Below are 23072 nucleotides of genomic sequence, written 5' to 3'. Positions count from 1 at the left end.
TACCTCTATAATCGCCACAATCGGTGCATTACCTTTATCTTAAAAATAGGAATTAAAAACACTCATTCTCCACTATCTGGCAGTTCTTTTTAGTCTTCAAAAGTTATTAAAAATGTTTTAGTAAGCCATGAAATTCCTTCATCTCCTAGCCATTTTCAACACCTCTATGAGAATATCATCAGGTCCAAACAGCTTTTCCACCTTCATTTTCTTTTAAAGCCTCTCTAACTTCGTTTTACTAATCACGCGATAAAAACAAAATCTTTATTTTCATTTAGGGTAAGGTCAATATAGTCAATCTTATTTTCACAATTCTTATTAAAAAGTTTGCAAATATCTCATCCACCTTTGTTGAATATCATCTTCTAAGAAGTATTTTTGAGGTTAATTTTACATTTTAAGGAGTGTAACATTATGTAATTTGCTTCAAGGAAGTCTATTTTTCACTTTATGGTGACTCATTACGAGTGACGTCTTAACAAAATCTGCTCACCACAATCATAGATTTTTTGGAGAAATGCTCTACCAAACTGAATCAACTTTTGATTAATGTAATGAATTTTGACATAATTTTAGAGTGCAATCAACTTAAATCAACCATCATTTCTTTGCCATGACCTATTAAAACCATTAAAAATTCAAACAATAACAACATTTACTGAAAGAGAAGGTTCCTACCACTCATACAGTCAATCACTACTTTCTATTTCAAATAGTAGCAAATCTTTGGCATAATGATGGTTCATGAGTTTTCATGTCACTGTCGTTTCTTAAGCAAGAGTTTCTATTTTTCTATTAATTTCAGCTTCATTACCAAATTACATTTTTTTTAAATTTGCTAAGATAAACAATTATTTGATATTTCTTCCAAGACAGTCAAAATAAATGTTAAAAGAATTACATAGCATTTATTATATTAATAAAAGCTCCATGATTTTACGAAACCATCCAACATTATGAATTTCACTCAAACACTATCTACAGAACAATAATGTAGTAATATTCAAGAGAATCGCCAAAGAATGGAAAAAATTACAAGGAAAATTTCAAAAATGCCTTTGAACATCACAAGATGGGACATTGTTAGCAACTATTTAGCAGTTGTATAAAATTTTAAGAAACCTTAGGAATTATAAGAAAAAACAATCAAGCTTAATGGCTTTTGCTTGTTCATCTACCCTATCGTCATATACAAAGCTTGGGCATTACATGAAATATGATTATCTTTATCTGTGTATTGAAAAGGAACTTACGGTAAAAGCTTATTCTTATTGTTGCTTTATAGCTCAATTTTGCTTAGTAATTTGAATTTTTATATGAAACAAAAGCATTTGTTTATATTATCAACCAAGATGCACCAAATGGAGAGTATGATGTATGTTTAGGGGCATTGTAATGATATCTACAGCAATACTAAGGTGCATAACATTAAAAACATTAAAGGGATTAATAGTAGTATGATACACATAAACTACCAAATTTCAACTAAACATGCTTTGATGGTTTTAGTCAAATCTTAGTGCTCATAAATTTGGATGTATAAATATTTGCTCATTATAATGAAAAATCTATAACAACAACAACAACAACAAGCCTTTATCCTACACGTGGGGTCAACTCAATGACTTTTTTCTCCATTGTGTCCTATTAAAGGTCAAATTCTCGTTTAAATCTAATACAGAAAGGTCATTCCTAATATTTTCTAACCAAGTCTTTTTTAGGTCTGCCTCTACTTTCTTAACATAAGTCAAATTTAATACCTCTACTCTCTAACCGGGTCCTTGAAAGGCGTCATTTTTTGTGACCAAACCATCTAAGGCGACTCTCCTAATCTTATCTTCTACTGGAGCTACTCCAACCTTTTCACGTATATGCTCATTTCGTATCTACTCTAAGAGTAAAGCACTCATCCACCTGAGCATCCTCATCTCTGCCACACTTAACTTAGTATTATGCTTCTCTTTTAATGGCCAACATTCAGCACTATAAAACATTGCAGACCTCACTACCATCTTATAGAATTTTCCCTTAAGTTGAGGGTACTTTCTATCACACACAGCCCCATGCATTCCTCCACTTCAACCATCCAACTTGAATTTTGCTGATAATATCCATCTATTTCACCACACTCTGACAATAGATCCAAGATATCTAAACGTGTACTCTTATTAATGACTTGATCGCCTACAAGTCATAATCCCCTCACTAGGTCTATACTACTAAAATTACACTCCATATATTCGTTTAGATCTACTCAAGTGAAAACCTTAGTCTCTAATGTTGACCTCCATAATTCAAGTTTACTTTCAACTCCTCTCTAGTCTTATCAACAAGAAGAATATTCATCACAAAAGCATACACCAAGGTACATCCTCTTGCAATATCTAGTGAGAAATCCATGACTAAAGCAAAAATATTTGGGCTTAAGGTTGATCCTTGATGTAACCCAACTGAAATAGGGAATACTTGGTCAACCACCTTGTGTTTGACACAAGTAATAGCTCCTGCATACATATCTTTAATGTTGAATATAAGCATTATTAATCCTTTCTTTTGAAAAATTCTCCATAGCACTTCTCTTGAAACTTTATCATATGCTTTTTAATCATAAAAATCATATATATATCCTCCTTATTTTCTCGATATTTCTCCATCAAACTCTTAATAAATGTATGACTTCCATAGTCGACCTACCGACATGAATCAAATTGATTTTGAAAACTTAGTATCACGCGCACCTATGCTCCATAACTTAGTCCCATAGTTTTAAGCATGACACATTACTTAATTCCTCTATAATTGCACAATCTTGTGCATCACCTTTATTCTTAAAAATAGGAATTAACACACTTATTCTCCACCATTGAATCTTTTTAGTATTCAAAATAGTATTAAAAGTTTAAGTGCTAAGAAATTCCTTCATCTCCTAAGCATTTCCACAACCTATTGGAATATCATCAGTCAATAGCTTTTCCATCCTCATTTTTTAAGTCCTCTCTAATCTCGGTTTTAACTAATACGTTGATAAAAACATAAATTTTTATTTTCATTTAGGGTGCTAAGGTCACTATAGTCAATCTTATTTTCATAATTTTCATTAAAAAGTTTAGCAAAATATCTCATCCACCTTTGTTGAATATCATCTTCTAATAAAAGTATTTTTTGATCTTCATCCTTAATACACTTCACTTGAACTAAATCCTTACTACTTCTATCTCTTTGTTTGGCTAACTTATACATATATCTTTCTCCCTCTCTAGTATCTAATCTATTATATAAATCACTAAAAACTAAGGTCTTTACATCGCAAATTGCTTTCTTAGATTCCTTACAAGCCTCTTTATATCTTTCTCAATTATCAGAATTTTTAAAATTAAACCAATTTTTATAACAAATCATCTTATTTTTAATCTTTTCTTGCACATTTGGATTTCACCACCAATTATTTTTACTATTATGAGCTTTTTCCTTTGATACTCCAAGCACATCTTTTGCAATATTCTTAATATCACTAGCCACTTTTTCCCACATAACATTAGCATCCTCATGCACAGATAAAATCTTAAGATCTAAAATTTTACTCTCAAAAATATTTTTGTTAATATTCTTTAAATGCACCCATTTAATCCTAGAATATCATTTTACTTTATTTTTTATTTTTTGCCTCTTTATCTTAAAGTTCAAAACTAATAATCGATGTTGGGTACATAAATTTCACTCAGAATAACTTCATAATCCTTGCAATCTAAACGATCTAATTATCTTATAAAAAATTAGTCAATCTGTGCTGTACTATATCCATTTTTATAAGTGTTTGAGATGCTCAATCCTTTTCTTAAGTAAGATATTAACAATTAAAAAATCATAAACTAAAGAAAAATCTAATATGGTCTTGCCACCTTCATTTATCGTTTCAAAATCATAGTCATCATGAATGCTTTTAAAATCATCTACCTCTCTACTAACATTTCCATTTAAATCTCCTCCAATCAAAATCTTTCTTCTAGAGATATCTTTTGTAATAATTCTTCTAAATTATTCCAAAAAATTAATTTAAAACTCATATCCAAACCTACTTGAGGAGCATAAGCACTTATAATATTAACAATCTTATCATCAACAACAATCTTTAAAGCTATAATTCTATCTCTAATCCAATTAATTTTTATAACATTATCTTTCAAACTCTTATCTATAATAACATCTTTAAAAAAAAAAAAACATCTACATCATTCCTAGTACGACTCCTATCCAAATACCACAGTTTAAATCCTAAACTATCAATTTCTTTAGCCTTTTCTCCAACCCATTTAGTTTCCTGAATGCACAAAATATTTATCTGCAGTTATGAGCCATCCTAGTAGTCAATCCATTTCTCAACCAAAACCATTCTAGGGACTCTCCTCTTGCCGCATCCAAATTTCCCAAATTATGGATGATTTGAATTAATTTTTAAATAGCATTCCCAGTACAAAACTTGAAACTCCAAATTACTGACCAAAATTGGCTCCAGTAAGTTGTAAATATTTTTTATTCATACATATCTATTTAAGGTAAAATCTAACTTAAAGTATTTTTAATTATACAGCTTCCAATGAAATAACTTGCCAAATTTTTATGTTAAATTTCTGCTAGATATTATATTTACACTTTTATTTTCTCGTAGACCATATAACCAGAAATATTATAGGGATGCAAGCTGGAAAATTGGCAGAGCCTGTTTAGAGAATAAAGGAACCACATATTTACACTAGGCAAAAATTAGTTCAAATGTTACATGGATGTTAAACGTATTCTCATATGCCTTGGAGATAGAAAATTATCATCCCATACTTCAGAACTATCGTTAAGCCTTTCCGCGTAAATATTCTGGTGATATTTAATGGAATACTAGATAAGTGCACTTGTTCTCAAAAGTAATAAACTGTTTTACACATCCTAGAAACAATAAAATCTGGAAAATAATTTACAATGAGAATCAAATTTGGAACACTAACATAACGATGTTAAATAGTTCGTATCAGCCACAACTAGAGAAAATTAATGAAAGCCCATATATCAAAAATGAAAAAAACTGAAAAATATTTAAAGGGTTCAATGGCATACCTTCTCTTTTTATTAACCAGATTCTCTTTATGCCATATGCTTGACCATAATCTTTCTGCATCTCTAAAAGATATGTCCATCCTAGAAGCTGTCATACCAAGATGAAATAGAAGAAAGATTAGATGACTCAAAGATAAATGACTAGAAAATCACACACGCAAATGCACTTTCATCATTTTTGAAGATGCGTGCCATGTTCAATGTCATTTGTAGTTGTCACCATATGAAATTGCAAGATTGAAAAGACAAATTATTATTGTAATATGCACGTACAAAAGTAGGAGAAATAATCTACCTAATTTGAAAAAGCTAATACAATAAGTTTGCATGTTGAAACTATTATCTATTAGTTTCTACACTCAACTATATTAGATTACACATAATAGATAATCAACTAATTCAATCCTATACAAGGCGCCACACAAGTAAGTTGTAGGCTCTAGGATTTAGCAAGTGAGAGAGTCTAAAACATTTTATTAATGTGAAATGATTAGCTCTACTATGCTTAGCTTATGTAATTAACTCATTACATAAAAAAAAATATACAAATGTACAAATATTAAACACAATATTTTGATGATATAAATAAACTATGCAATGTCTGAGAAATTGAAATCTAAGCATAAGTTAAAATGTTGACCCTATACAATTGCACTAAAGCAATAATCGCATTTATCACAATAATGGTTAACTAAGGGGACACTTGGTTGGCTAAAAAAGAAATACAAAGTAAAATGAAATGCAATGTAAATGGAATGCAATCTATTTGAAATATTTTGAGTATTTTGGAAGAGTGTAAATAAATGCATGTGACAGCTTTTTTGTTTAGCTTGAAGTAAATGAATGTACTGCGAAGTAAGTGAATGTAGTGTAAAGCCCCAAGATGATGTTGATCGGTGGTCGGCTGAAGGTGGCGAGCAACTATGGCCAACTGTGTTGCCAGCAACTAATGGTGATGGTTGCAAATGGTGGTTGTGATTGTGGTGGCAGTTGGTGGTGGCTGCCGGTGACTTGTGCTGGTGACAGTGGCGTCAGTTGGTGGTTGTTAGCGGTGGTAGAAAAAGGCGACAATTGGTGGTGGCTGGCAATGTCAATAGAATGCGAACACTAGTAGCAAGCAGTGATGGCCGGCGGTGGTTGCAAGCGACAACGGGAAAGGCTAGTAGCCAGGGGTTGCGAGCGACAATGATAGGTAGTTGATGTTGGCGGCAATGACAAAGAATTTAACTATGTATTTAGAAATTGAACTACAAAATACTGCACTAGTGGATGTATTTCAAATATATAAAAATTTTGCTCTGCGTTTCTTTTACTTCAGACCAAGCACTTATATTTTCAAAATCCCTGCTATTGGAATACTTTGGACCCCTTTTACTTCAAACCAAACCACTCCTAAACTAAAAAATAGCATTAAATTTTAAAATAATCTCCTGACTATTTGTATGAAACCATTTTAGTCTAAGAGTAAAATATTGCTCCAATTTAGCTCCTCGACTATACAAAATTGATCCATAATGGTCCCTGAATTGGGATCAATTGTGTAAAGTCAAGGGAATAAATTAGGATCAATTTTATATCACAATCACAATATGAGGTAATATTTTGAATTGATTTTGTATAATCGAGGGACTAAATTGAGGCAACATGATACACTAGAACTAAATTAACCATACACGAATAGTCTAGAAACTATTTTGGGATTTTTTAAAAAAAAAAAATATTCAAGAAAAGAAATAAAAAAATTTAAGCCATAGAGCAATGAGGAAGGACATCATGATCTTTATGTGGTTCGGTCAACCTCAAAGCCTATGGAGACCTAGATAATACCTAGAATAGGATTTTCACTATCCCAAATTTGCCTAAGTCCAACCCGATCTTTAATATAAGAGATAACTTCCTAAATAAAAGTTCTATCAAACTTCGAAGGTGAACTCTGAAAATTTCACCTTCCAATCTCTTACTCTCATAATCTCAAATAAAAGATATCAAAAGTAAAATGAAAACCTCAAAATACAAATACAAAACTAAGTTACAAATCAAGATAATCTTAATACAAACAACACTATAATATTAAGTTTGAGATACTACAAGAACTAAATACTCAAAAGATGATTTGATGGACACAAGAAAGCACCTGCTGAAAGCCTTGAAATTGATTAAACGCGTAAGCATGAAAACGCATTCCTAAAAAATCTTATAGAGATCTCAGATTTTGGCATTTATGCATTCAGGCGTTACCTATTTTCCCTCAAATACTTGGATTATTTATAAAATAAATAAAATTCCATTTTTGGAACCAATATAGTTGGAAATATTGAAGCAATCAAGTTTACACATTTGGAAAGCTTACAACATCACAAGAATAATCGTTGGACCCATATTTCATTTAACGAGTCCTGATGATCCCAAAATAGGTTGCCACTTTTGCAGTTGTGAAAAAATTGCATTCGAGAGCATATTTGGTAAGCACAGGTTGCACAAACTAACGCAAATGGAAAGTCATGGGTGCACTTTGCATGTGCAAGTAAAACAGACAGGTGCGTAGAGGGCTTTGTGCAGCTGGTTTGTGCGGGCACTGAGATGGATGACTTCACACTCAACAAAGCGAGTGTGTTTGTATGCATGAGCACATGGCCATGAGCACATGCACATAAATGGTCAAAATCAATTGCTTCACTGCAACTCAACAAGCTGAAAAACAACCATGACAATCTCAGCTACTATCATAGCCAACAAATTGCTTCACTCAACACTAACCAAAACAAATCAATAGGAACAATTAAGAAAAACTTACCACATCAATAATTAATATACTAGGTGTCCAATGAAAACCTAAAATGATAGACGTGATTGTGTTTAGCACTATACAAAATCATTGCAATCATTACAGTAGATAAAATGCATGTTAAAGACTTAAACACAGTTAAAGTCAAAAAAAAAAAAGAAATCACAAGTAATGTGCTCGTAGCATAACCAAATCAGGGATAAATAAGTATGCACTCTCTTTACAAAATAGTATTGCAATTACACAATTTTTATGACTCCTAAAATAAATTCAAGTACAAACTTCAACCACAATTAATTCAAAGTCTGTAAGAGCCATCTCCAACGAGATCACTAAATAATTGGACAATCAAAAACCTATATGATGTAATACATGAAAGTGGTACAATCACTAAGGCAAGGGCAAAAGTACATGAGTTCAAGATATGAAAGATTCGTGAGCACTAATCACGAGAATCTACATCTTTTTTATATTTTATGAGTTTAACCTTCTGTATTTATGTAATTTCATATTTTTTTGGTGTTGTAAGTGCTATGTAGACTTCATATTATTGTATTTTGATTCGTTAGTAGTCATTTTATTAAGTCTAAGTCATTCTAAAGTAGTAAGGCTCGACCATGCTAGAGTATGAGTGTGCATCGAGAGAGTATAGGTAGTTTCCAAGTGGGTCCAAGCATGGAGCAAGAGGGGGGCGACCCCTCCTCTCTCTCCCCTTTACCTCTCAATTTAAGTTTGAATAAAGAGGTGTGTCTTTTCATTAGAATTCAGATGTATAAGTACTCCTTTGGACTGAAATGAATGATCACTACTATACTTAACAAGTTTTGGACTGAATTTTAAATAGGCTAGAGAGTTTGGTGTGGGTCTGTCAAATCGTGCCCACGGTTCGAGTTCGGTTCCAACGCGACTTTGACCCGCCAGTTTTTTAACTGACCCGAACCCAACCCGGTTTTGGATTCGGGTCACTTTTGCGAACCCGACCTCAACTTGGTTCGGGTTTGAGTCAACCCGACACGACCCGAAATATAGCACGTTAATTAAATTAATACTGCATCAAAATCATTTGGCGCGTGGTAATAGGTAAATTTTATTTAAAAACTATACATTTTTACATAATATATAATATAATACATTATAATTAAACTCAAATTACAAAACTTATAAGTTACAAGTTACAAGCTTAAATTACAAACTAAACAATCTAAAATTATAAACTAGTCAAATTACAACTTACAAGCTCCAATTACAAACTCAAATTACAACTTACAAGCTCAAACTCCTACACTTCAGATTGAATTACAATTCTATAGGAAACCATAACCAAATTCCTAACATTTGTCTGTTTTGAATAAAACTGATATATATCTTTTCCAAAGTACATTTGAACCACATAAACCTCTCCAATCCTTAACCAAAATTTTCAAAAATAAATTAGACAACATTCCCTTCAAATCAAGCCCAAGTTTGTTAGATTTGGATACTTGTAGAGGGAGAATTAATTGGTAGACATCTCTAGACAAATTAAAAAGCTTGCAACCTATCTCCCACATTTCAAAGCAATTAATCTCTAAAAATTGATCTTAACTCTTCTAATTCTATTTAGAAGAGCCACCCACATCCATCAATTGTTCACATCAGTGATCTAAAGCCCTCATCCATCCAACTATCCCTCATTGCCATTTAAACCATTTTAAAGAGTGATTTTAATGAGGTCATTGAGACAGTGTTATTAAGAAGAATTGATTTATTTAAATTACAACCATAAAATATTTTTATAAATGGTGATACTTTAATCATAATCATATCAAGCATGAGAATTTTGCCATATGGATGTGCATGTTGTATGGTTAACGTATTGTATGAGGTGGTGACTGAAACAATTTTTGTGGAGGAGTTTACCTTACCCTTGTAGGTGGGTTAAATGGCCAAAGCTTGAAACTTTTTAGCCTTGAATTGAAATATAAAGTGTTCAATCTAACAAAATGTATGACATCATTATCAAATAAGAGTCTTCTTGAAATGACATGGTCTATCTTTATTTGAAATACATCACACCATATATTATCCACAGAATCACCTATCTTAATTGGTACTAAATATCTAAATGTGATGGGTAAATTAGTGACATTTAACCAACTCATCATGTATGAATCTGGATGGGGTTTTGTTTTAAGCTTAGCTCTTGAAAGTGTGTGAGTAGAAATTACATTCATGGCACTACCCCCGTCAATTACTAATTTGCAAAACTTATTCCTATATTTAAAAATTGTAGTAAAAATATTCCTCCTTTGGCTATCTTCTTTATCTCTAGATGTGGACAAACATGTCATCTCACCTAAAAGATCTCCTATATGCTCAACTTCCTTATTACATAAAGGAGTATCATCATGAATTTCCTCGACCTCATCAGCCACTCACTCTTCATCTAATTCTTCTTTAACCTCATCTAAGAACATAGTTTTGACCTTACACGGATGTTGCATATGGCCTTTCTTGTGACACTTGAAGTATATTAAGTTCTTAGTCTTAGAGGACGATTCATGTGTACTCTTTTTAGGCTAGAAACTAGATGAAATGAGTGTAGATCTAACGGTAGACCTCTGTGTAGAATATGAAGATGATTGAAGGGAAGAATTGGACCTCTAGTTCTAGATGAAGTTGTCTTTGTTATGTTGCTCTAGGAGTAAAGCATAATAAAAATCATCTTCTGAAGTATGAGGGTCCTGTAAGTTGACCTCATATATGATCTCACCAAAAGTGAGTTTGTTGGCTAGTTAACACCCTTTATCTGTGCAATTAGTCCTAGCAATTAAATCTCAAATAAGTTCATGTATTCAACCACTTGCATATTACCTGTCTAACAGTCATCAATTGTTCTTATAATTTCTTGTCATGATTTATAGGATTGTACTTAGCCCTTAACATCTCTTCTATCTCAACCCAAATAAGTTGGTATCTCTATAACCTTTCATCCTTCACTAAGACACTGGTCCAATAAATTTTGGCATGGCCTATAACCTTCATCTTAGCATAAGTAATTCTTTGGTAGTCATCCATTTAATATCAATCAAAGAACTCTGTTCGCTTAGGAAATGTAAATGTTGCGCTACGGCACGAATCCCGCTTTCGTAAGCTTAAGGTCCCATTTTCTCTGAGGTAGAATAAATTTTAAATTAATTAGATTTCCCCCAATGAACGGCATCAGGGTTTATTTAGTTCTGAGATTCAACTTCCTATAAGGACAACCATCGTAGTTAATTACTCCTCCTACGCGTAGAAGAGAACTATCGATTATTGATGAATTAATATTTAGACGTGCAACATTTTTAAATTTTTCTTGTGGGGGATGAAAGTAGACTCAATCAAGATCTCATGGTTCCATGAGTTCCACTATCCCGGTAATACCGTAGGTTTGAGTCTACCAACACTAACAACCGTTAATTGTAGTATCCAGATAATCTAATTAGCAGCCACGGATTGCATCCTCTCAGGGATCCCGAGTAAACTAAAGAGGATAGAAGTAGGTTATTTGGTTTGGGTTGGGACTTGCGGCTCTGCTTAGAAGTTGCCCATAGTTTAGATTTAGATTAGGTCTTGCGGATCCATTTAGGAGTTGTTCATATGTTTGAGAAGTTGGGCCTTAATGCTTTCACTGAAAGTAGCCCGTATTTCGGGTCTTACGGCCTCTTTTAGAAGTAGCCCATGTATTTGAGAAGTTGGGTTTTACTATTTTCATTGAAAATAGCCCATGTAGCGGGTCTTACGACTTCGTTTAGAAGTATCCCGTTGGTTGGGTCTTACAACCTAGTCATATAAGCAAGGTTGTCCGTGAGTTTGAGAGGTTTAGAATTGTTTACTTAGAAGATTCCCTAACATGCGGATCTTACGACTTTGCTTAGAAGTGGCCCGAATAGTGAGTCTTGCATCCTCTATTAGAGGTAGCCCAAGTTTGGATTTGTAGCTCCCCTTGGGAGATTGTGTGTACTAATTTAGCTGGTATTTACCCTATTTTAGCTAGTAGTTGCTTATTAGGCTGGCTTTAGAATAGTTGCACACCCTACCACCCAACGCTAATATTTTCGACCCTAGTTTTCAGTAGTGCACAATAGTTTTACTCGTACTTTCTTACTCCAGTAGCATGTCTTTTATTTTAGTAGTGTTGTTTGTTCAGTACCCGCTCTTCTACTTTCAATACCAGTTCTACTTTAGTACCTACTTATTTTACCAGTACCAAATTTATTCTGACTAGTACTAGTTTTGTTTTACAATTACCAATTCATTTTTTTTAAATACCCGCCTATTTTACCAGTACTTATTTTGTTTTACCAGTACCAGTTCTACCAACACTAGTTTTGTTTTATCAAGACTAGTTCGCTTTAGTACACCGTACATATGAATTTAACTAAATTTAATATCCATCAAATCCAACAATTCTACCAGAATTTATCAAATTCAAATTTACGAAATTTACCAAATCCTTCATTTAAAATCCTACTTACAGCCAAACAGCACCTAGCTGTTTGGTATCGGATTTACAGCGGGATTTAAGCTAAGGGGCTGTTTGGTTGCCTGAAAAAGAAATGCGGTGTAAAATAAATGCAATGTAAAGTAAATGTAATGAATTTGAAATACTTTGAGCTTGTTTGATCGTCTGCAAAATAAACGCAGGAGAATTGTTTCCCTTGTTTGATTAGGTATATCCAAAGTAAAGTAAAAGCATTTTTTTAAATAATTTATTTTGGCATTAAAATAAATATATTTATAAAAGCAGTGTATTTTTAATAATTAATATTATTTTATTTTTTTAAAAATTATTTAATTCAATTTATTTAAACCTAAATCCAATTAAGGTAAAATTTACTTCAATCAATTATGCTATCTCAGTATATCTGACATCCTCCAATCAAAAAAGATCTTGCGAAGCCCTTGCAACGCTAAATCTAGCCCTTCTAGACCACAACCGTTAAACAGCTATGAGTTGATTCAATGTGCCTGAAGAAACATCATGTTGAAGTATGTCCGGATTGCTGTATAAGATCCCAAGAAGATCATTAATGGAGGCTTTGGTGGAATCATGTGGACATAAATACAAATACTTGGTCAATGCTTCCAAAGCTCCAGCTTCAGCCATAACCAATTTGTTGGCATCATTTGCTTCTGCTATCTGTGTAAGAAGATGAACAACAATTGGAGCAGCTCTTGTTCTTTTAGGCATTGTTCTAAGAAGGTCCACCAACAGGGGTATTGACTTGCGAGCAATGCCACCAATCCTAATATCTTCTACCTCAAACAAATGCTGGAGTGCAATGTTGTAAGTTTTTCTCACCAGATTACACTCTTCAGACAAAGAAACAAGGTTTGGCGATTCTAATTCTACATGACCAACTAAGCTGATTAGTCCTCCAATAAAACCTGTATTTGCAATAGCAAGATGAATTGCTTCTTCGCTGGTACAAACAAGACTACAAATTGCTTGAGCATCAAAATATTTTGCATTAATTGAATCTGACATCAGCAACCAAGATAGTGAAGGTATTATTCTGTTGGTTGCTGCTGACCGAATAACCTTTTCCTCTTGAAATAAAATAGCTAAAAGTAGGGCACAGATCCATACACCCTCTGTATCATCAAACTCGCCCTGTATATAGAAATTTCAAATCGAGAAATAGGCCAAATATAGCTCAAGATATCAACTAAAATAAATAGTCATTTTAACATAAATTTAATAAATAAGTGATAAACAGAAATGCTTCAAAATAAAATATAATATAATATTATGATTAATTTCACACTCACATTCTTAAACAATTTCACAGGTATAATTGTAAGCACGTAAAGCTTGGAGCCCAGTTGTAAATGGATGGCTATAAAATTTCTAGATCATGTAAGCACACTCAAAGTCTGCTTGGCTGGATTCATATATGCAGCACACGTTTCATAATGTTCAGGTAATAGATGGAAGTTGTATTAGAGTTGATCTAGAACATCCATGATCAACTACAAGCCTTGAATCTTTAATTTTAAACAAGCTACCTTTAAGCACAAAAGTTGAAAATAAACTTCATAGTTTATTCCTCTATCGTCAACAAAAATTTTAAGTCAATCGTATCTCAATACACAAGATAATTGTAATCAACTCGCAAAAAAACCAAGTTCTATTGTTCTCTTTTCTGCCATTATATGTTTTTCAACAGCGCCTTAATTATATACAGCTGTTCAAATGAAAATTTACAAGACTCCTTTGCTTGGTTGGATAGACTAGAAAAATCATTACTAATTTTTTATTATCAACAAACACTATCAAAATAAATCAAAAGTAAAAATGACTATTTAACACTAATAAATGATAATTCTATCACTATGCTAACATGTAACATCAAATAAATATTTTTATAAATATGTTAATGTTATGACTAAAAGAAATATTACTCTTTCAATTTGTCGAACACAAAACAAGTAAAAAAGAGATCTTCATGTTCAAAAATATCTTCAAGCAATTAAAGGAGCTCTAACATGCTTCGCGTGATTCCAAGTTGCCGCCAGTGATGCTTTCAGAAGCTCACCACCTCACAAATTACTGCTGTTCGCTTTACTTTACTAATATAGTTCCTCAATCAAAGAAAACATTTACGGGGAGAAAAAAGAACGAGAATCAACAATTACAAAAAACAAATACTTCTAAAAAGAAAAAACAAAGGCCAAAAAAAAAAAAAGATTCCTAACGAAAGAAGAACGTGTTCGTCGGTAGGAATTCGAAAACCAGAATAATAAAATTCTATAAACGCAGACCGCGGCTCATTTTGAATCACCGAGTACCAAATTCGGAATCATCCACAGAAACCAAAGATAAAAGCAATATCAAATAAACCAACGAGGAAAAGAAAGAGAAACTTACCTTCACAGCCAGCGAGAAAATTACGGGATTTACTAAATCCCTCGGTTTGGCGGATTTACGGGATTTGGCCGAAGAAGCGCGCGAAAGCGAGAAAATTACCTTCACAGCCAGCGAGCTCCCGTTGTTGCTTCCGATCAAAATGTCGTAACTTCCGATCCGAAAGGAAGGGAAATTCGTCGAGGGAGCGTCGTCGAACAGCCACGAAGGAGCCGAAGAAGCGAAGCGTGCAATCTCTACACCTCTACGAAGCAACGAAGCCGAACAGCAACGACGAAAAGAAGCAAACCCTAGACGCCGCTAAGTTATCGTTCATTAACTTAATTAATATAATTTAAAATATTAATAATTAAGCAATTAATTAAATAATAAATACTATAATAAATAATAATTAAATAATTTTTTATTAAAATATTTAAATGATTAATGAGATAATTAAAACTAACTAAATTATGCTTTAAATTAATTAAATTATTAGTAGGTGTATTAGTTAAATAAATAATTATTTAAAAAATTAGCAAATTAATTATATACTTATTAAATGATAAGATATCAAATACTTATTAAATTAATAAATAATAATTTAATAATTAAGCTAATTTCTAATCAAATTATTTATCATTATAATTTGTTAACTATAATTAATTAATAAATCCATAACACATTAATTTTTATTTTTAATTATAAATTAAATTTGTAATTTATAATTAGCTACTTCACATTAAAATCTCTAACTGTCATAAATCATGAAATATGCTATCAAACAATTTCTCAGGATTTAATATGATTTAATATTTGTTATATCAAACAGTTTATAGGATTTAACACCCTCAGAATTTTACTAAATCTGAATTTACAGGATTTAGTAAATCCTACTGGATATAAATCCCACTTGTTCCTAAATAGTTCCTAAGGCTATTTGGATGCAAGATTTAAGTAGCATGTAGGTTAAATCCTGTCAAACAGAAAAAAAGGACAAGTTCAAATCTAGTTTATTCTCCGTTGTGTTTTATCTCTGTTTTAATAAATTCGACATTTCGGCGAAGCATTTACTCGAACAAGTGTACGAAGGTTACCTTTGCGATGAGCTCCCATTGTGACTTCCAATCCAATAAGAACAAGGTCGTCCATTTTTAGGTGCAAAGTCCAGATGTAGATATATGTCCGAGCATCAACTTAAAATTTTACACGTTGAGTGCACTTTGGCTTCACTGTTTTGTGCGCTTTATCCGAGCTTTAGTTGCATTTTAGTTGTATTTTAAATACTCTTTTATTGCGCTTTTTTACTATGTTTGGACTATGTTTTACTTGCACTTTACCTGCATTTTGGCTGCACTTTTGACTCGCTTGACTTAAAGTTCTACGTACACATTAAATATGTAAAGTAAAAAATAAATTCAATTGATTATCCACATATCTATATTACTATTATAAAAGGGGCCTGAGTTTCCTTCCTCTGGCAAATCTTGTTCATCCATTCTACTTATTTTTTAATTATCTTGGCCGTCCATTCTATGAAAAATATTTAATAAATCAAAAAATTCACATCAATACTACTACTACAAAAGACTATTGAATTTCCTTTCATATATTAATTAATTTTCAACTATGATAACGTATCAATTAATCTCCATTATCATCCACGGCTCTTATTTAATTTGATGAACGTTTGATTTATCAATAAATTTAATTAGCAAGTTAAATTTCATTTAAATGATGGTTAAGCCTCCAATTACTATTAGCTTCCCAAGCAGCGTAAACTTGAAGCAGACGAAAGGGACGAAGATCGAATCATCAAAGCCACGAAAATGCTCGATTAAACCTCTGCCTGAGCCGCAAAATGTTTCGCAGACGAAACGACAAAGGCCGAATCAACGAAAGTGAAACCCACAGACGAAACCGTCGCTTGAATTAATTTTATGAAGGAGGTGAAAGATCATTTTCTACCTATAAATCACGAAGAAGGAAATGAGCTTGAGCGGCGAACGATCGAGAGATAGAAGAGTCGTGTTTGGGGCGAGCGAGCAAGCAAGGCAAAGGAGTCCGTGCGAGAGGTAAGATTCATTCTTTCAAGAAAATTAATAGAATGCCGAGCAATCCGTCCCACGTTCTTGGATCACCACTCCCCATTTCACATTACTACGTCCACCTCGTTCCTCATTAGGTGTAGCTACATCACCTTCCTCCTCTTTCTTCGGCATCCAGCTCTTCCACCAGAATGACCCCATCCGGAAAAGAACTTTCCTATTCTCAACCTTCTTGATCCCCAACTAGCTCTCCGCTGTCATCTCTTCCTTCTCAACCATCAAACTAAGATGCTTCGATTCAAATTCATTGGAGAAAATCCGTACCATAAAAGAGGATTTTCCAATGCTCCTCATATTCTGTTTCATCAATTTACCCCAATTTCATTAGATTTACTTCGGCCCTTATTGACTATGCATGCATGATTTAGATAAATACTTAACATGTACCTCTCCAAAGGACTCTCACATCCAGTCATCCAACTTCTGCGGTGTGATCCGTTCACATCCAGGTCTCACTCATCCGATGAAAGTAGTCAAACAATCAATCCTCGCTGGCGAGATGCTCGGTTTTGGGTGGAACACCAAAGCTACGTGTGGCCTCTACAATAACTCTTGACCCAATCACGTCGGCTTCCTTCCTTCTCCAACGATCTCCAAACAACAAGATGAACAGGCATTGATGAGAGAGTGAGAGGGAGAGAGAGAGAGATTACTTAAATTATTATGTATAAGTGTCCTAGGGGTATTATATTACATGAGAACATCATGGAGTAAATTTTAGACAACGGTATTACAAAGCTATCATTGAGTTAAAAGTCTGATATGTTTTTTATGTTAATTCATTGTCAGATAAATGAGCTGCTAAATAAGTGATTTTGATGATTGAAATTCAAATTTATATATGCTAATTCATTGCCAGAGAAATGAGCTACATATTGAAAAAAAAAGTTAATTAAGATAATAATATTAATGTTGTATTTAATATAAATTAGATATATAAATTTAATTACATATGCTAATTCTTCTTTTATTTATTTACATATACATCAATAAATATTAAATTTTAAAAATTAGGTATATAAATTTAAAGAAATTTTAGTTGAATTATTATATGCAAATATAATAATTCAAAGAAAATTAGATATTACATGAGTACTACGTAAGTAAATTTTTATATATCATTAATATTATCTATTTCAATTGAAAAATTATTATATGCAAATTTATATGTTTAATGATTAGATTTTTTATTTTTATTAATATATTATTTAATTCTTTAAATCATATTAAATCTCCCACATATAAATTTTATTAACTCTTTAATGTTAATTTTAGGGTATAATTATTTATATTCATTTATAATTTTTATATTTGCTCTTTCTATTTATTTGAATTTTTTTAATATTTTTTAAATTATTTGTAATTATAAGTTTTTAAATTGATCGCATTTAAAAAAATAAATAATTTTATTGAATTTAATATTTGATGAAAAATATCATCAAATCTTTACATTTTTTATGAAAATGTAAATCTATGAACCTGGAAATAAATATATTCAAATCTTTACATTACAGGAAAATAACAAGATCCCTTATCGTATCTTTTGTAATGGGATTGTTGATCATATTACAAATCTCTTCAAGATTATGATAAAACGATTAATTACATCACATGTTCTATCTATTAGTTGTATCTAGCTAGATTATTAATATCTATAAACCTGGTGACTACATAACACCTCATATTGATAGTCATGATTTTGTAAGGTCATTATCTACCATGTTATTTTTAAGCAAGTGCAATATAATATTTGAACACAAGATAAAAATTGTTGGACCTAGCAAATTCATTGGATCATCTTCAATTACCCTTCCAGTTGGTTAAGTAAAAGATATTATTTTTCACCCCATCATATTTTAATACTTTTTAATTAAGTTATATCATATAGTCTTCTATGAATATTAGACAATTTAATACCATCTAGATTGTTAACTTCTAACATCAAATATTCAGATCTGCGCTTGATTTAAATGGTAATGAAGTTGTTCTTGCTAAGCATTGTATTCCCACAGTTTCCTTGAAGAGGTTCATAATTTAATTTCATTTTCAATTAATCATCTATCTTGAATTCCTTATTAACTCTTTTTTTTTCTTAAATTTTGTAGGGTTTCGGTTACTTTTAGAAAGATGGATAAGGCAAAACATGCAACCACATAATTTCAAGCTTGATTCAGATTTTCAAAATATAAAGTCTTCTTATTTTAGTGATGCTTCTGAATCATACCATACAAATAAAAGGATGACCTTATAGGATGGCAATATATGATCATTTTTTCTTTTTATAATATTTCCATTTTCATATACATATTTGCAATGCAAATATTGTATTTTTCTTTTTATCTTCATTTAACAACTGCTATATTTCGTGATTGTTTGATATTTTTATGATTGTTGTGACGCTCAAGCTATTTTTATTATATAGTTGATTAAAGGTTTACTTTACCTTCATTCTTTTGTAATTGCTTCAACCATTTGAAAATTGATAAATGATCCGAAGGTTATGCTTCGAACCTGAATAACTTTATTAATTCCTTTAACTATTTATAAGAGCACATATTGGTTGCGATTTTTTTCACTCCTTAAAAATTCACTTTTTTTTGTTCAAGAGGAAATTTATTAACTTTTTTAGGAAAGATAAATGAAATAAATTGAAATTATATTATAAACCTTAAATGAATGTTCTTATGTATATAATTTCTTATTTTAATTTATCTTAATTCAAGCATAATAGAATTATAAATAATTTATATTTATACAAATTTTTTGATAATATAATTAAAATATTATAATATGATTTTTTTTTTTAAAAAAAAAATTTAGTCACGTGCATTTAATGCACGGGCATTTTTACTAGTCCACTATAAGTGTCAACATTTTATTAAAGTCCACCTAATAATTTCTCCCTCTAATGAGGCGAAGAAGCTTCATGAAAAACAAGATTTGGCAAATAACTTATGCTAAATCCCTACCAAACGGGATTTGAGCACCCGATTAATCCCACGGCGGACCTCCGTTTCCCTCTCTTTGCAGTAAATCCTGGAATTTAGCGGATTTACGAGCTGTTTGGTTGCCTGGAAAGAAAATGCAGTGTAAAGTAAATGCAATGTAAAGTAAATACAGTACATTCCGAATATTTTGAGCCTATTTGGTTGTTTGCAAAATAAACGCAGGAGAATTATTTCCCTTGTTTGGTTAAGTAGAACCATAGTAAAGTAAAAGCATTTTTTTTAATATTTTATTTTGTCACCTCTAATCTGACCTGAGCTTAACTAATTAATTATGATGACTAAGACTTCATTTGGGACGACTTTCTTATTCTCTCTTAAAACAACTTTTCAGTTTAAAATTTTTTATTTTTACATTTACATTGAAAAATTGCTTTAAGAAGCAATAAAAAAATCACCCCAAACAACATTTAAGTTTTCATTTGGGACAACTTTCAAATTGCTTTCTAAAACATCTTCTTACAACATAAAATTTTGTTTAAAAAAATTTTGTATGAAAAAATTACTTTAAGAAGCAGAATATAGAGCCGAAAGGTTACTACAATCAGAAGATAACAAGAGAATAATACAACTTAAATCACCCTCAATAATCTTAACCAAAACTTTCATTAGCAGAGAAGAAAAGACAGCAAAATATTGTAAAATAATTTTATAATTTTCATATGATCATTACAAGGCACAACCGCTCACGGGATGTCAACATGGACCTTCCTGAAACCATAAATCAAGCAAAATATCCTTAATTATAATTTTAATATTCCATTAAATCAAGATATTAATTAGAGAAAATTTGCTTGATAATTTCTCTCCAACATTTTAAATTTGCTTTAATCTGATTATCAACATTAAAAAAATTGAGTCTAAAATATAAGTTCAAATAATTTTGAAACCCAAAAAATATTTGAATCAAACTTTTCAGTACAAAAATCGAACCCAAACACATACAGACTGCCAAACTAGCCGACCAACAAAACCCACAGCAAACAACACCATTGTCAACGCACACGAATTGGCGCACGAAAACTACTCAACGCAAGGTAGTGCTACATGGCCCCAAAATTTAATGTAAAAAAAGTATCCTAACTTTTGTAATGTTTTACCTTTCCAACTCCATTTTTTGTTTAACTACCGCTTTCAATAATTTTTTCTACTAAGAAGCCATTCTTTCTACAATAATTTTCTAAAAAGCTATTTTTTATATAACAATTTTACAATTAACTTTATTTAAAATTACAACAATTCTAAAAAAAAAAACTATGTATTTATCTTTTCTCTTCATTCATAATCATCTAAACAATTAATTCAATTTGATTACTGCTCAACCTAATTGTCACCAAAAAAACCCCAATTAAATTATCTTTCTTCATTATCTTATAATTAGTTGCTATTTATACCATAAGCAAATATAATCCAACAAATATATTAAAGCAAAAAATTTTAATGTCAAAATATTATTAAGACAAAAATCATAAACGACTAGAGCAAACCAACAGAAATAAATTCCCAGCACACCAACTTAAATCAAAAATTAAAAATAAAACAGATAAGAAATCACGGAGAATTACCAGAAGCTTGATCACAAGGTCATCTTCAACCGAGAACTCTATTTTTCACGCCAAAATACCGCAAAAAGCAAAAATGGTTTATTATTTTTATTTTTAATTATCTTCAATAAATTATCTTCATTATTATTTTTAATTATCTTCAATAGCTTTTCCCTACTAATGCCAATATTGGCGTCATTCCTTCCCTCCAGCCGAACGCCAAAAAAATCCTCCATTTGCGCGTGGGTGAACAGTGCAACGCCAATATTGGCGTTGCACTGTTCACCCGCAAGCAAATGGAGGATTTTTTTGGCGTTCGGCTGGAGGGAAGGAATGACGCCAATATTGGCATTAGTAGGGAAAAGCTATTGAAGATAATTAAAAATAATAATGAAGATAATTTATTGAAGATAATTAAAAATAAAAATAATAAACAATTCATATTTAAGATATAAACTTAATTAAAAATACATTAAATTTAATTTTTAAATCAACTAATCATTTTAAATTTTGGATTAAGTTACTAAATCTGATTTTACAGAATTTATTAAATCCTGAAAAATTAAATCCTGCTTGTTGCCAGCGGACCCTGAAGAGCATAGACAACTACCGGTAAGAACAGAAGTTTATTTTAAAGGAAACAAAATGATCCCTAAAGATATTCTTTGCATGGAACAAAGAGCTGAGTTAGTCTAGGAGAAACTTACATACATGGGTGTGTGGTTGTGACTTGTGAGATGAGATCTTTTGCTTCTTTTTTTTTTTTATTACAATTAAAGCAAGCAATCAAAATTTGAAACTATTCAAGGAGTTCAAAAGAAGAGAAATTTTTGTGTATTATTAAAGAATTATGAATTCAAACTTCACATCCGTGTTCACTTAGATGGCTAGATTAGGTTAATCAAATGAAAATGAGGATACTAAATAAATCTACGGAACTAGCGAATATGAATCGACTTAAGCCATACAAACATTGTAGATTGTCTGTTCTAGGAAAACTTATTACGTGCAGAGTCCAGATTTCGTTCGGACTCCAATCAATTGGAGCCAAACAATATGTACAAGAGATAGAATAAAAAAAAAAAACCAATGTATAAGCACCTGATTGGAGTCCGGACGAAAAATTACGTCCAAACTCCGTAGGTACGTAATAATGTCTCATATTCTAGAGTTTTCAAAAGCAAGTGAAATAGCCTTCAAAGGAACACTTCATCTTACACAAACATATTCCATGACATTGGACTATTGAATTCATGACCAAACGTTATTTAAAATATATTTGTTCTTGACTATGCATGATCAACTACATTTCTCTTACTAACCCCGTAGTGATCTGAGACGCATGAAATTCATCATACAACTTTTGAATCCTTAAAATTAGGTTTCAAAAGTTAGATTATGAGCATCTACATAATTTTTTTTTAGCATCAACATCATTTGATCTTTATGATCTTTAGCTTTTTTTTTCTTTTAATCTCTAGTCTCTTAAAACCCATATAATATTTCTCAAGTCAGGTTGCTGGTGTTTTCTTATAAAAATTCTTACGAGAGTGCAGAAATCAAACACATATCTAATTAATCAATTTTATTCTGGCTTGTGGCATGCATCAAATCAGATTCAACCTGGCTCCATAATATAAATTTAAATTCAAC

The 23072-nt window shown here is 31.5% G+C and overlaps 1 protein-coding gene across 7 annotated transcripts in view; it reads right to left on the bottom strand.

Annotated features, from left to right (window-relative positions):
• Positions 1-15079, bottom strand: part of LOC110106965 — a 38517-nt gene extending 23438 nt beyond the window's left edge. For 3 of the 7 annotated variants that reach the window (XM_020837071.2, XM_020837074.2, XM_020837075.2), the window contains exons 1-2: positions 14886-15079; positions 5107-5194 (exon numbers count right to left, since the gene is read on the bottom strand). In XM_020837071.2, coding sequence (XP_020692730.2) covers positions 5107-5186 — 80 coding nt within the window. In that variant the 5' untranslated portion in view covers positions 5187-5194; positions 14886-15079. Of the gene's footprint in view, positions 1-5106; positions 5195-7456; positions 8935-14786; positions 14849-14885 lie in introns of those variants that run through there. The other 4 variants (XM_020837072.2, XM_028701491.1, XM_028701492.1 and 1 more) reach the window with 4 other exon arrangements.
• Positions 15080-23072: the final 7993 nt, after the last annotated feature.

This window comes from Dendrobium catenatum, unplaced genomic scaffold, assembly GCF_001605985.2.
Source record: "Dendrobium catenatum unplaced genomic scaffold, ASM160598v2 fragScaff_scaffold_1730, whole genome shotgun sequence".
Classification (NCBI taxonomy): Eukaryota; Viridiplantae; Streptophyta; class Magnoliopsida; order Asparagales; family Orchidaceae; genus Dendrobium; species Dendrobium catenatum.
The sequence above is the reverse complement of the archived record's forward strand: the minus strand, read 5'-3'. Positions and strand labels throughout refer to the sequence as shown.